This window comes from Sminthopsis crassicaudata, chromosome 2 (assembly GCF_048593235.1).
Source record: "Sminthopsis crassicaudata isolate SCR6 chromosome 2, ASM4859323v1, whole genome shotgun sequence".
Taxonomy (NCBI): Eukaryota; Metazoa; Chordata; class Mammalia; order Dasyuromorphia; family Dasyuridae; genus Sminthopsis; species Sminthopsis crassicaudata.
Window position 1 is genome coordinate 260,456,701 of NC_133618.1, and position 14,402 is coordinate 260,471,102.

The following is a 14,402-nucleotide window of genomic DNA, read 5'->3' on the forward strand; positions in this document are numbered from 1 at the left end:
TTGAGGTCTTTCTCTTTTTCTGTCTCTCTCTGATGGACAAGGTGAATACAACTCGTTGGCACCCATCTGATTCCTTCTCCTGCTGAAGGCAGGATCCTAACAAGGATCCTTTTGTGCTTTTTTGTTTTTGTTTTTGTTTTTGCTTGTTTGTTTGTTTTAGGACTCCTTTATATTCTTTAAAAAATTATTTAGGAATCCTTCAAAGTATTTTTTTTATGTAGGTTATATTGAATCCTCTTCCCTGGATTACTTTATATTTTTTATGTCCCTCAACATAAAATTTTAAACTTTCAAATCCCCTAAAAGGGGCTTGGGTCTATATGATGAGGTCCTGGATAGCCAGGTGGGAATTAACAGAAAAAGCCTGAATCACTGGAAGCAGGCCTTTTATTCAAGTGAACTTTTGATTACAGCCCCGTTCCAGTGGAGGTCTCTAGTACCCCACAGTAAAGGTATTCAATCAGAAAGTCAAGTTATGATTTAAATGTTCCACTCCACCCCCACGCTGTATTTCCCCCATAAAAGATCTGCTCATATTGTAGATCCTCACTCATTTCTAGTGGGTCAGTCAGTGGTTTACTCCTGCCTCACGAGGCTTTCTCTTTGTTAGTCCACTTGCTAAGCATCATAAGCTACCCTCTCAATGAATTTAGCTCACAGTCAAGGATGGACTCCTTATTATAGCTGACTCCTTTTTGGGGGTTAGTCTGTTAACTTTTCCTTCTTATATTTATGTTTGGGATTTTTAAGAAATGTCTCTCAAGATTTTTAATTTTTTAAAATACTGTTTTATTTTATTCCCAATTACATGTGAATGCGACTGATTGGATAAAGCATTTCTCAGTATTTCACATTATTCCTGTTTCCAGAACTGGAAACCTGGGGGAGTCATATGATCTCTGGAAGAATGAACATTGAACTTGGGATATAGGAAGTTAGTGAAGTTGCAGGAAGTCACATCACTTTGGGGGAAAGCCAACATTGATGACCATTGGTCAAGAATGGTTTCATCTTTCTAGTCTATCCAATGAGAAGGCTCATATCTTTTGCTTTTAAGTCCTGGAGGAGCCGAAATCTGAGCCCATGGTAGGAGTTGGAATGGCTCTCAGGTGTGTGTCTGGGCCTCCTTCTGAAAGGATTAAATAAATGTTTTCTTTTTGTAGCTGAAGATGTCTCTGATTAGTTAATTGGGAAAGGGGGGTTTGCACCATCTCATACACATGTGAAGACAATTTTTAGCATATAATTTAAAAATATTTTGAGCTTTGATTTTTTCCCCTTCTTCCATCCTTTTCCCTTTTCCAAAAATGATAAGCAATTTGATGTAAGATACATGAGCTATCATGCAGAACATATTTCCATTTTGTGAAAGAAGTTACAGTCGTGAAAGAAGAAACAAATTAAAAAGAAAAAAAAAACATAAAAAAGAATAAAATTAGTGGAAAAAGTATGGTTTATTCTGCATTCAGAATCCATTAGTTCTTTATCTGGACATGGATATATTTTCCTTCTTGAATCCTTTGTATTATCTTGCTGAGAATTGAAATCATTCATAGCTCATTATCACACAATGTTTTTATACTGTGCATACATTATTTTCCTGGTTCTGCTCATTTCATTTTGCATCAGTTTGTACAAGTCTTCCAGGTTTTTCCTTAAATATGCCTGTGCATCATTTCTTATTGCATAATAATATTCCATTCCATTCATTTATCACAACTTGTTCAGCCATTTCCCAACTGATCGGAATTTCCTCAGTTTCCAATATTTTTGCCAACACAAAAATGGCTGCTATAAGTTCTTTTGTATGTGTAGGTCCTTTCCCCTTTTTTATAATCTCTTTGGTGTAAAGATTTACTAGTGGTATTTCTGGATCAAAGGGTATGCAAGGTTTGGTTGCCCATTGGGCATAGTTCCAAATTATTCTCTAGAGCAGGACTCTACCAACAGTACATTGGTTCCTCAAATTTCCCACATCTTTTTCAACATTTATCACTTTCCTTTTTTTTTTTTTGGTCATATTAGCCAATTTAATTTGAGAGGTGTTATTTCAGAGTTGTTTTAATTTGTGTTTCTCTAATTAAAATTGATTTAGACCACTTCTTCATATGCCTATAAATAGCTTTGATTTCTTTATCAGAAAACAGTCTGTTCATACCCTTTGACCATTTATCAGTTGGGGAATGTTTGTATTATTAGAATTTGACTCAGGTCTCTCTATATTTGAGAAAGGAAACCTTTATGAGAGAGACACTTAAAGGTTGTTTGCCAGCTTTTTGCTTTCCTTCTAATCATGGTTGCACTAATTTCACTAATGAAAAAGCTTTTAAATTTAATATAATCATAATTATCTATTTTTATTTTATAATGTTCTCTATAATTATCTATGGTGCCTTTTAGCAAGATGTAGTTTCCTTTCTTATCTCTTAATTTGGTCTATTTTTGCTTTTGCTCTGAGATCAGGATTGCTTTCCCATTTATTTATTTATTTATTCATTTATTCATTTATCTATCTATCTATCTATCTATCTATCTATCTATTTATTTAACTTCAACTAAAGCATGCTAGATTCTCTTTCATTCCCTTTATCTTTATTCTCGCTTTGCATGTGTCTGCTTAAAATGTTTTTATTTTAAGCAACATATTGTAAGATTTTGATTTTTTATATACTCTGCTATCTATTTCTGTTTTATGGGAGAGTTCATCTTATTCACATATTCAGTTTTGATTATTGTGTATTTCCCTCCATCCTATTTTTCCTCCTGTTCATTCTCTTTCTCCTTTCTTTACCTCCTCGACAGTGTCTGTCTCCCCTTCTTTTTTTCTCAACAGTATTTTATTTTTCCAATTACATGTAGAAATAGCATTCAACATTAATTTTTGCAAGAGTTCCAAAGTTTTTCTACTTCTTTCTTTTCACTTCTCCCCTCCCCAAGAAAGCAATATGATAAAGGTTATCATTTTTAAAATTAATTTGTGTGTGTATAGGAGAGATTGGGATTAAATGCTTGCCCAGGGTCATACAGCTAGGAAGTGTTAAATGTTTGAGGCTGGATTTGAAGTTAGGTCTTCTTAACTTGAGAGTCAGTGTTCTATATACTGTACCATCTAGCTGTCCCTGTACAATCATGTTTAATATACATTTCCATATTTATCATGTTGCGAAAGAAAAATCTGAACAAAAGGGAAAAAGCATGAGAAAGAAAAAATAAATCCCCAAAAAGTTGAACATAGTTTACTTTAATCCTCATTCAGTCTTCATAATTCTCTTTTATTCAAGTCTAATACAAAATGACTAATGTGGCAATATTTTGTATAACTGCACATGTATAACATATTTTACTGTTTGACATTTTGAGGGAAAAGGAGGGATAGAATTTAGAACTCAAAACTTTAAATAAAATATTTTAAATTGATTAAAAATTAAAATTGATTAAGAAATAAGAAAGACACTACTTTCATTGCATCTGCTCAGAATTGTTAAATGCAAAATTTTGATCAGAAATATTTTTGGGGCCCATCTACATGATATAAAAAATAAAAAGTGCTTATCACATGTAAACCATTTTATGATTGATTCCATGTCATAGTCTTATCTGTTTGCTACAATTTGGATAGTAATTAAACTTAGAAAGAATTGTCCATTGGGGTTTACACAGATTTGCAATTGTTTTGGCCCGTGATCTAAAAATCAGTTTCTGTGCCTATCCAATCTGGGGGTAGGCAAACTTTCAGATCTCTGAGGGCACACCAATATTTCCTCTATGTCAAGGGATATGTATTCTTGCCTCTTAGAGATGTTTCTCTAATGGGAAACAACAGTCTGGGTATCTCAAAAAATTTCCTGCTCTTAGTTCAGACAGATGTAACTACTCTCCTTAATTCTAAGACTCCCATCTCTGTGTCCTCTGTGCCAAGAAAGAGTCATGATTATTATTGAGGGAGATAATGGAGAGAGAGATTTATAAGGCAAATATTACCACATTAACATCCTTAGTCTTTATTTAGTTAAATAGTTATGTGCAAGTCATCTAAACAAGGTTTTACATCTTAAAGACACAAAGGATCTTCTTTCCCACAGATATTGGGACACATTAGAGGAGGCAGCCAAAGTAAGTTTCTTATATGAATGGACTTTAAAAAAATAAGCAACTTCTTATCCCTATTTCTTCAAAAAAAGGGAATATTTAATTTCTTATTTAAAGCATGTGCAATCTTAAGCAAGAAACTAAACAAGAACTAAGCAGGAAACTAAACTAAACTTCAGTTTTTAAAAAGTACTTCTTTTTCCTTTACTACAATTTTTATAACAAATATTATCTCACAGAAAAATACTTTTTCTGTCTTTTCAAGATATTTGACTTACAAATTTAACCTTACTTAAAATTTAACTTAACTTAAAATCATAGAATCTGATAAAGATTTGTGATATAATTTTGTTTCCCAACACCTTTTGGAGATAGAAGAATTAGTATTGAAGGGAAACTGGAACAGCTCAAAGCACCAAGAGAGTTAAGCTGACTCTCAGTCCTGAACTTGGTCCCTGAATGAATAATATATCATCACACCAAAAATGTGGTATACTGAAAAGAGGCTGAAAGTTCTGGAGACAAGTTCTTTTTGGTTCTCCCATTAAATAACCAATGAAATGACATTAAATACATCATAGTATTTCTGATCTTCATTTTCCTGATCTATGAAATGAAGGGCATAGATTAAGTGATTTGTATTATCTCTTCTAGTTTGAATACAATGTGAATTAATACAATTCAGTGCAAAAAAGAATTGTAAAGGATCATGAAACATGATGAAATGTTCTATATAAACCATTTACCAAAAGAAGATAGTATCTGATTATCTATAGCTATGATAAGATCTATCATTCATTTAACAAATATTATTGAATGACTACTATATAAAAAGCCCATGATGAATGGTCTAAATTGATTTTCTATAAGAAACATAGCTAATTAGAGCATAAATCTTGCTAAGTGGCTAGCAGGTAAGGCTTCATGGTAGTTTTTAACACTTCACCAGGTTCTTTCCCTAAGAAGTTCTCCGTTTACCCAAGATTGCAAAATACTTCAAAAAAGAATGATGAGAAGTAGTGTGATTGGAGTCAGGACAGTGTAGGCTCAAATCCTTCCTCAGACATCCATTTTCTCAATACATGACACTGACAAGTCCTTTGAAAATTTTTTTGCTTCTTTTTTTGCAAACTGGATGATAATGGTGAAGGAGGAAGACATAACATCCTCTAAAATCTTTCCCAACTCCAGATATATAATCCTATAATTGATTGCCTTATTGTGGAGAAAGGAGAGGAAAGGATGTCAAATTCACTCCATTGGTGAAAGTGAATTTCTGCTGTTGATTTGTAATTTAGATTAGTGGGCATGGCTATTATTTTTTAACATATGGGATCATGGAGGTGAATATCAAAGCCTAAGAACCTTTACAAAAAGTTCTTGCTATGCATTGGTGTTCACTTGAGAGCTAAGGAAAAAAAAAAAGCACCTAGAAGGATTGACAGAATTATTTAAACTGCATCTATAGGACTCATATATGAAAGAGATAACACAGATTGATTTTGCTAGGATATATTCTAAGTGTGACAAGGAATTTATACTTATCTTTTCTGATTAATCAATCTTCTAAAGAATGACAGGCTCAGTAAAATCATATAATTTAAAATAAAGCCTTCATTTGCATGCCTCAGGTTAAATAAAATGGATAAATTATCTTTTGATAATTATCAATGAAAGCATAAAGAATTGGGTGTTTGGAGGTAAGAAAAGTGCTACTACAATTCATAAAGTTTGTGAAGTGACCAATCATTATTAAGATAAGTTGTATAATGTCTCTTCAACTTTTGAAGTGTGTTCACTAAAGGTGTAGCATATAAATAACAGAAAACATATGTTTATGTAAATTTTTAGTAAGCAACATTTGCAAGGATTCATGTTCAAAAGCCAGTTGCTGCCATCTAATAAGAGAGATGGGTATCTTTTCCTGTCCTCCCATTATATGCATGCTTCTTTGGTTTTTTTAGGGATGAGGGGAGGGAAACACATTTCATACCTTTGAGGGCATATACGAAGAATTTGTGGTTGGAGTCTTTATAAATTCACTATCTTACCTCTGTATACTTCTTCCTAAGAATTATCTTTGCTTTCTTCTTTTTAATCTTCACTTTAGGCTTTTTAACTATTGAGAGGTTAAAATAGTCTTTCCTCCCTACTTCTGAATATTTGTTTTAAGCTTTTTTCTAAACTGTTGATTAGTCACATACTTATTGATGGAACAGTTCTGTTGCCAATAGTTTTGTTCTTGGCAAAACTTGTGTCTTAAAGGAAGGGAAGTCTTCAGAACTATGTCAGGAATACTTCCAAGCATGAAAAAGTATTGTAGATAGAATTTTTGAAGGTTATACACATATTCCTTTTACTAGGGTAGGAATAGAGAATCTCCCCAAAACTGATTTGTGTCTTGGCAGTTGCAAGAATGGAAAAATATTTTATTAAATTGCAGAATGGAAAGGAATGTTCCTATATGTGTTTATATTGAATTCTAAAAGGAATTTTTTTTTTTAACAGCGGGGCGTACCTGTTTTTATTAGTTAGTTATTCACAATCTGCTACCTTTTGGCCTACCTGTGACAATATTCTGATTTGATTGACAACTTTTATACAGATTCACAGTGCTGACAGCATTTCAGACAATTCATGTGAGGACCCATGTGAGGAGAAAATGTAGATGTTTCATCTGCCAGTTCCTTTGTTTAAGCTCTTAAGAAGATAATTTCCTAATCATACATGTCTACAATATATCACTTGATCTGATTTCAAATATTCATTGCTTAATGGCTAAATTAAGAGTCAAGTCACCTCAAAGTTTAATAAATGTGGAAACAATGAGGAATGTCTGAGGTAGTAAATGTAAGAAATATTTGTCCCTAGAGAGGTTTAGGTTTTGCTCATTGATAAAGGAGAATATATACATTGTATTAGGAAGGCATTTTCATATCAATTTCTGACATTTTCTGGGAAGAAGTATCTGTCTTCTTTAAAATACATTATTGAAGACTTTATCTACAACATCTGGAACTTGGGACTTTAAAGTTCAGTTCACAAAAGGATATAAGGTAATTTGCATTTATATGATGCTTTAAGGTTTAGAAAGCACATTGCTCACAATAGTCCTGTGAGGTATATCGTTCAGGTATTATCACCATTTTATAAGTGACAAAACTTAAGTTCAGAAAGATTTGTGGATTTCACAAGATCATATAGCTGGTAAGTAGCAGAACAGAGACTCAAACTCATCTCAATTGCAAATCCAAAATTTTCTAATAAACCTGCCTTGTACTATTTCTGATTAGACTAAAGATGTCTTTTGACTCTTAGAAAAGGCTTGAGATTTCCAAACAGATTAAATTGAGTTAACAAGCTTTTATAAAGTTTCCACTGTGCAGGACAAATTATAATTTTGATAAAATTGGCTATGGAATCTCTGAAAATCTAAAGACGATTTCAAATCTGTTGAACACATTGACATTTTAAAAACCTTCCAATGATGATGCAATTTATATTTTTACCAAGATGTAGTATATGATAATGGTGGAATACTACTGTTATAAGAAATGATGAGCTTTATGATTTCAGAAAAACATGGATAGATTTACATAAAGTAAAGAAAAGTGAAATGAGCAGAAGAAGATAACATTATATATAGTAAAAGTAATTTTTTTCTAGGAACTAACTTTGAACAACTAAGTCATTTTGATTATTTTAAATACCCGAATTAACCACAAAGGACCTATAAAGGTTCTATTTGCATCCAGAGAAAAAACAGATAAATACAAGTATGTATAGAATGATTTTATACACATACATATATTTATGTCTGATGGTAGCCATCTTTTAGGGTGGGGGGTTAGAGAGCAAAAAAAAAATAATTCCACGATAACCTTATTATATATTTAATAGGAATAGCAAGTTGAATAAATAGATTTGCAATTTCATGTTCAATAACCATTTTTTCTATTCTACTATGTTGTAAAATGCTTGTTTTATTTCTTAAGTTCAGGATAAAATAAAAAAATTATTTTGAAGTGATCTGTGATATAATAAGCATATTGATAACTGTAATGCTATTTTGCGAAAATTTTATTTGATACATTTTTATGCTTTTCTATGTAATTGTTTTATTTAACCTCTCTGGAGCTCAAATTCCTCATCTGTAAATGGAAGGAATTGGACTAGATAAAGGTTAATATTTTCTCAAAAAAGAAATTTTATGATTGATTATGCCTGAATCACTACTTAATAACCTTTCTACTACTGTGCTCTAGTGAAAATTCCTCATAAGACTCTTATAGAAGAGATCTATAAGTATTTTGCTGAAATTTGAAAATAGAGAAATAATACTTTTATTTAAATAATGTATGAATTTATGGGATATGAATAAAATCTATTATTTCATTGGTATGGGAAGACCTATATGAGATAATTTATTTTAATTTTGCAGCCAACGAAACTCCCCCAATATAGAACCACATAAAAATGTGACTGGGAAAGTTTAATAAAATAAGTTGTAAAAAATGCAATACAAATAATGCTAATTTGTAGTTTTCTAAGGCAATATGTAGCCTAGTGTATATATATATATATATATGCATATACATATATAGATATATATATATATATCTATATATAGATATAGATATATATATATAGATATATATATACACATATACAGATGTGTGTGTATTTAAGTTCAACACTACAAAGAGAAGCTAAGTGATTTGACCAAAGTTGTATAATTAGTCTGAGTTAGAGGTGATATTTAGATCTTGCTTACTCCACTTATTAATGGTAAATTATATTGCTATAACTTTGACCTTTTTGGTCTTGGCAAATCTTACGGAATTAAAGGAAGGAAAGATTAAAGGAAGGGAAGCTCTCAGGACTATGTCAGGAATATTGCCAAACATTAAAAGGTATTATAAATGTATTCTATATAATGTTATACATATATTCTTTTTAATTATATTAATGGGACAGTTCTATTGCAGGTAGTTTTAGCCTTCCTGGAATTTTTGACATTTTATTTGGTACCTTAGATTACTGTCCTAAGGATTCACTTGATCAAAGAGAACCCATAGTCCTTAGGCACTAGAATCTATTTGCTTTACAAACATTATTTCATGCAATCTTCACAAAAACACTGTGAAGTATATGTTGTTGTTGTTCCCATTTTATACTTGAAGAAGTTGTATGTAAAGCACTTCCTATTAATTTCTGACTCTTAGTTTCTTCATCAGCAAAATGTCCAGAGCAGGAAGGTCAGGAGGGAGTGATAGGCTTGTTAATTAGACTCTGGAGAATAAAAGGCGGTCTAGCAAGACATTTTCCTCTGAGCAAACTCTGGTTAACTGAGAATTGACCTTTTAACAGATAAGTAAAAAGGTGATGGCAGTGAGCCAGATTTAGGTATTGAGTTTGGGAGATGAAATGATCGGGTTGAGATCTAAGTGAGATCAAGGGAAAAAGAGCAACTACTCCAAAGAGCTCCCAGGAAAATGAGCAAGGAGTGTTAAGAGATGTTTGATGTTTGTTGTATGGTATTTGGACATTGTTTCTGGTGTATGTGAATTCTTAATCCAAATGTTAGGAAGTTTACTACTTTCTGGTCTGCTAAGGGGAGAAGTCCTCAGCACCATTCAAACTGATTAATTTTAGTAAAATGTCAAAGATATATAAAGGTTCATTAATGTGTTGCTTGAACTTTTTTCTTCTAGCCACAATTTTTCTGTCTTTTTCAAGGAGCTAGAGTTGACTGAGAGAGGAAAGAATTATTCCTTTCTCCATATTTTTGGTGGTTTTGTATTCCTGCTTCTAATTTTCTTACTTGGGGCTCCAATGATTGCTGACATTTGTGAATGCTGAGCCTTTATCTCCATATATAATATAGGATTATACATCTAAATATCTTTAATCTTCTTAGACATTTGCTAATTAAGTTTGTATTCATTTTAAATTCTCCAAGTTTTCTATTTCCCCCACCTTTATATTCTTTCCTCACTTTTATCTCTTCAGATCACTAAATTCCTTCAAGATATAGTCCATGGACCTTAATTTTAAAAGGCCCCAGGTCTCCCATTGCTTCCAGAGCCATCTCTAGTCCTCCTGATCCATATCTGGCCATTGGATCTAGATGGCTCAGGAGGGGAACCTTGCACAGCCCTCCATCACTTAAATTTAATTCACTTGCATGTCATACCATCACCTCTCTGATTCATTCCTCTTCAAGAATGAAGGACAACCAAAAACAACAATAACAACATGTCTTCTCTTTATAGTTACTCTAAATCAGGATTACTGTTTTTCCAAATTCTGCAAATTTATTTTGTTTGGTGGTACTGCATCATCTCTTTCAAACTGATTTTTTTTTTTTTGGCAACCAGGATAAAGTGACTTGCTCAGGGCCAAATACTAATTATCTTAGGCTGGATTTGAACTCCAGACCTGGTGCTGTAGTCAAAGGATATGTGTTCACATCCTATCTTTGGTAAGGACACCCTGTATGACCTTGGACAATCCTTTTTACTCTCCTGGAGGTTAGCTTGCTTAGTTGTAAAATGAAGGGCTTGGCTTAGATGGTCTCTGAAGCCCTGTCTAGCTCTAACATTATTTGCTCCTTATTTCTTATTCAAAGTAGGAAAACCAGGCTCTCATTTGGTGAATAATCTCCAGTGGACAGAGAGAGCTGGGTTAGGAGGAAGGAACACCTAAATTTAAATTTGGCCTCTGATGCTTAACTGGCTGTGTAATTCTGGGCAGGTCATTAAAATTCCTTCTCCCTCAGTTTCTTCAACTATAAAATGAGGATAACAACAGTACCTAACTCAGAGGATTAAGTGAAATAATATTTGTAAAGTTCTTATTGCCTACTAAGTATTAGAATATCTGGCACATAGTAGATACTTAATAAATACTTTTTCCCTTTCCCCTTTCTCTTTCTTCTGCCTGATTCCACTAAGCATCAAGTCTAGAATCTTTAAACTGAACATTGTTGATTGCTAGTTTTTATTCAGTATTTCCTAAAATTTTCTTCTTGTTTTCTTCTTTTCTTTCTCCTGCTCTCCTCCTCCTTCTTTTCTTCCTTGTCTTCCTCCTCTTCCTCCTCCTTCTTCTCCTTCTCCTCTTCCTCTTCTTCCTCCTCTTTCTGTCTCTTTCTCTGTCTGTCTCTCTGATTTGAATTTTGAAAGGCCTTTACACATTTAGATGAATGTCCCTTATACCCTACTGTATATAATGACAATGAACATTGATATAGCATTTTAAGACTCACAAACTACATTACATGTATTATCTCACTTAGCCCTCAAAACAACTCTATGAGACAGATGCCATTATTATTTTACATTGCAGGAAACATGCTGGCAGAGGTACCTACATCATATAGTAAATATCTAAGGTAGAATTTGAATTTAGGAGTTCCTGACTCCAAGCCCAGCACCTCATTCACTTTGCTAATATGCAGCATCCAAGACAGAACATGATAGACAAGCTCCAAAAAAGATCTCCATTGAAGGGTGACTCAGTCCCTTCCAAAGTAGCCCCTTTTTAATTTTAAACACCTTTAATTTTTAGCATTAGTAAGAATGTTTCTTTATGCTTATCTGAATCTATGATTTCTCCAACTTCCATGTAAATTCCACAATTTATGTTAAAATGCGTTGTCTAGTTTGAGGTTATCTCCAACAATGCTCATTGTTTTCTGTGACATTTATGAATCTCTGCAGGGAGCTGGAATTTTCCCTCTGGGGCCCCATGGAAGTAGCTAACAACATTACTGAATTTGTGTTCTTGGGGTTATCTCAGGATCCTAAGATGCAACTGATGTTTTTTGCTCTGTTCCTCCTCTTCTATACTGTGATTATCGTGGGAAACTTACTCATCCTACTCACAGTATGCTTTGAGTCTAAGCTCCACACTCCTATGTACTTTTTCTTAAGTAATCTCTCCTTTGTGGACATTGCCTACTCCTCAGCCACAGCCCCCAAAATGATTGCAGACTTCATCTCAGAGCACAAGACTATCTCCTACTGGGGCTGTGTTACCCAAATGTTTACCTTCCACTTCTTTGGCTGTGCTGAGATTTTTGTCCTGACTGTAATGGCATTTGACCGCTATGCTGCCATTTGCCACCCCCTACGCTATACCACCATCATGAGTGTCAACACCTGTGCTGTTCTGGCATTACTGTCCTGGGCAGGTGCCCTGGGACACTCCTTTGTGCAGACTCTTCTGACTTTCCAGCTTCCCTTCTGTAATGCTCAAGTAATTGATCATTATTTCTGTGATGTTCATCCGGTCCTCAAACTTGCCTGTGCAGATACTTCTTTGGTGAACTTGCTGGTGGTGGCCAATAGCGGTCTCATATCTCTGGGCTGCTTTCTCATTTTACTGACATCTTACACAGTAATTCTATTTAGCCTCCGGAAGCACTCTGCAGAGAGCCGCCGGAAAGCTCTTTCTACCTGTGGCTCTCACTTGACAGTGGTGACCTTCTTTTTTGTCCCATGCATTTTTATTTACCTTCGCCCATCTACTACCTTCCCACTGGACAAGGCAGTGTCTGTATTCTACACCACCATCACTCCAATGCTGAATCCCCTCATCTACACTCTGAGGAATGAGGACGTGAAGAATGCCATGAAGCGGATATGGAGATACAAAGTTTTGGGAGAAGAAAATAAAGGATGAAATACATCAGAATTGCAGAAATAAAGTACCCTGGAACCCTGAAAGGCTAAATAACTCTATAATGAAGTGAGTCTAGTGGGTTCAATATTTCTAGAAAATAATTTACACTCAAAACAGATTTCATTGTTTAAGAACCTTCATTTCTAATCTTCCATGGATGGTTGTGTTTTAGTACAGTAGAATAGAGGCAAGACCTTTAAGAAGTCAGGAATAAAACAGCAAATACCAAGAATTCTCACCTCCCTGGGGACTATAGTTTTCTCTAATTTCACTGATGATACATTTTTGTGAATCATTGCTTCAGAGAAAGAGAATTTAAAGGAGCACTTATATTCTTGTTTTGGCTCAGTAGATTCAAAATAATGACAGCAATAGTGATTGTAATAAAGAAGAAATGGAACTTGAATTGCTTAAGTAATTCTGTGTGATCATGCAGAGTTTTTATTTGTGTTTAAAATTTTAAATAGTGAAATTAATGTATGAACTGTAAGGTATATGTTTTGTTTGATAAATTGAAATTTTAGTTCATATATAAAATATTTTACTGAACTTGAATGACATGTTTAGAATTGAAATTTATTTTTAAAATTGTTAATTGTTTTAAAACTAAAAAAATTAAGAAAGTAAAATAATACATCACTGCTACTACTTAGTAATTGCTTAAATTGTAACTCTTGTAGATATTTCAGTTTTGTTAAAATTCACTTATGAAGTGAAATTATTAGAAATCTCTGCTAGCCTTATTTTAATATTTAAACATTTTCATAATTATTTCCATATCTTTTGCTTTTAAAATAATCTTTTTTTCCTTTTTATTTATTTAATTAAAGTTTTTTATTTACAAAACATATGTAGGGGTAATTTTTTTTATCACTGACCTTTTCAAAGCCTTCTGTTTCAAAATATTCTCTCCTTTCCCCCACCACCTCCCCTAGATGGCAGATAGTCCAATACATGTTAAATATATTAAAATATATATTAAATCCAATATATATATATATGTATGTACATATATATATATATACACACATATTTATACAATCATCTTGCTACACAAGAAAAATTGGATCAAGAAGAAAAAAAAACTGAGAAAGAAAACAAAATGCAAGCAACAACAGAGAGAGTGAGAATGCTATGTTGTGGTCCACACTCAGCTCCCATGGTCCTCTCTCTGGGTGTAGATGGCGCTCTTCATCACTGAACAATTGGAACTGGTTTGAATCATCTCATTGTTGAAGAGACCCACGTCCATCAGAATTGATCATCATATAGTCTTCTTGTCATGTATAATGATCTCCTGGTTCTTCTCATTTCACTTAGCATCAGTTCATATAGATCTTTTCAGGATTCTCTGAAATCATCCTTCTGGTCATTTCTTACAGAACAATAATATTCCATAACATTCATATACCATAACTTATTCAGCCATTTCTCAGCTGATGGGAATTTTCTCAGTTTCCAATTTCTTGCCACTACAAAAAGGGCTGCCACAAACATTTTTGCACATGTGGGTCCTAAAGGAATCTTTTGAAATTAAAATTAATATAAAATATTCTTTTGTCAAAGATAAGCCAGGATGGATAGAGAAATATTAAAATCTTTTCTATTGAACAGAAATATATGAAGAT

General features: G+C 33.3%; 1 protein-coding gene across 1 annotated transcript; it reads left to right on the top strand.

The window, feature by feature from the left end:
- Window positions 1–11,835: 11,835 nt before the first annotated feature.
- Window positions 11,836–12,774, top strand: LOC141553408 (olfactory receptor 4S2-like). The gene has a single exon (XM_074285077.1). It carries the CDS (start codon window positions 11,839–11,841, stop codon window positions 12,772–12,774), a length of 936 nt encoding a protein of 311 aa, XP_074141178.1. The 5' UTR covers window positions 11,836–11,838.
- The last annotated feature ends 1,628 nt before the right edge of the window (window positions 12,775–14,402 follow it).

Excerpts from the sequence above, each read along its gene's own strand:
- LOC141553408 (XM_074285077.1), top strand. The coding sequence starts at position 11,839 with ATGGAAGTAGCTAACAACATTACTGAATTTGTGTTCTTGGGGTTATCT.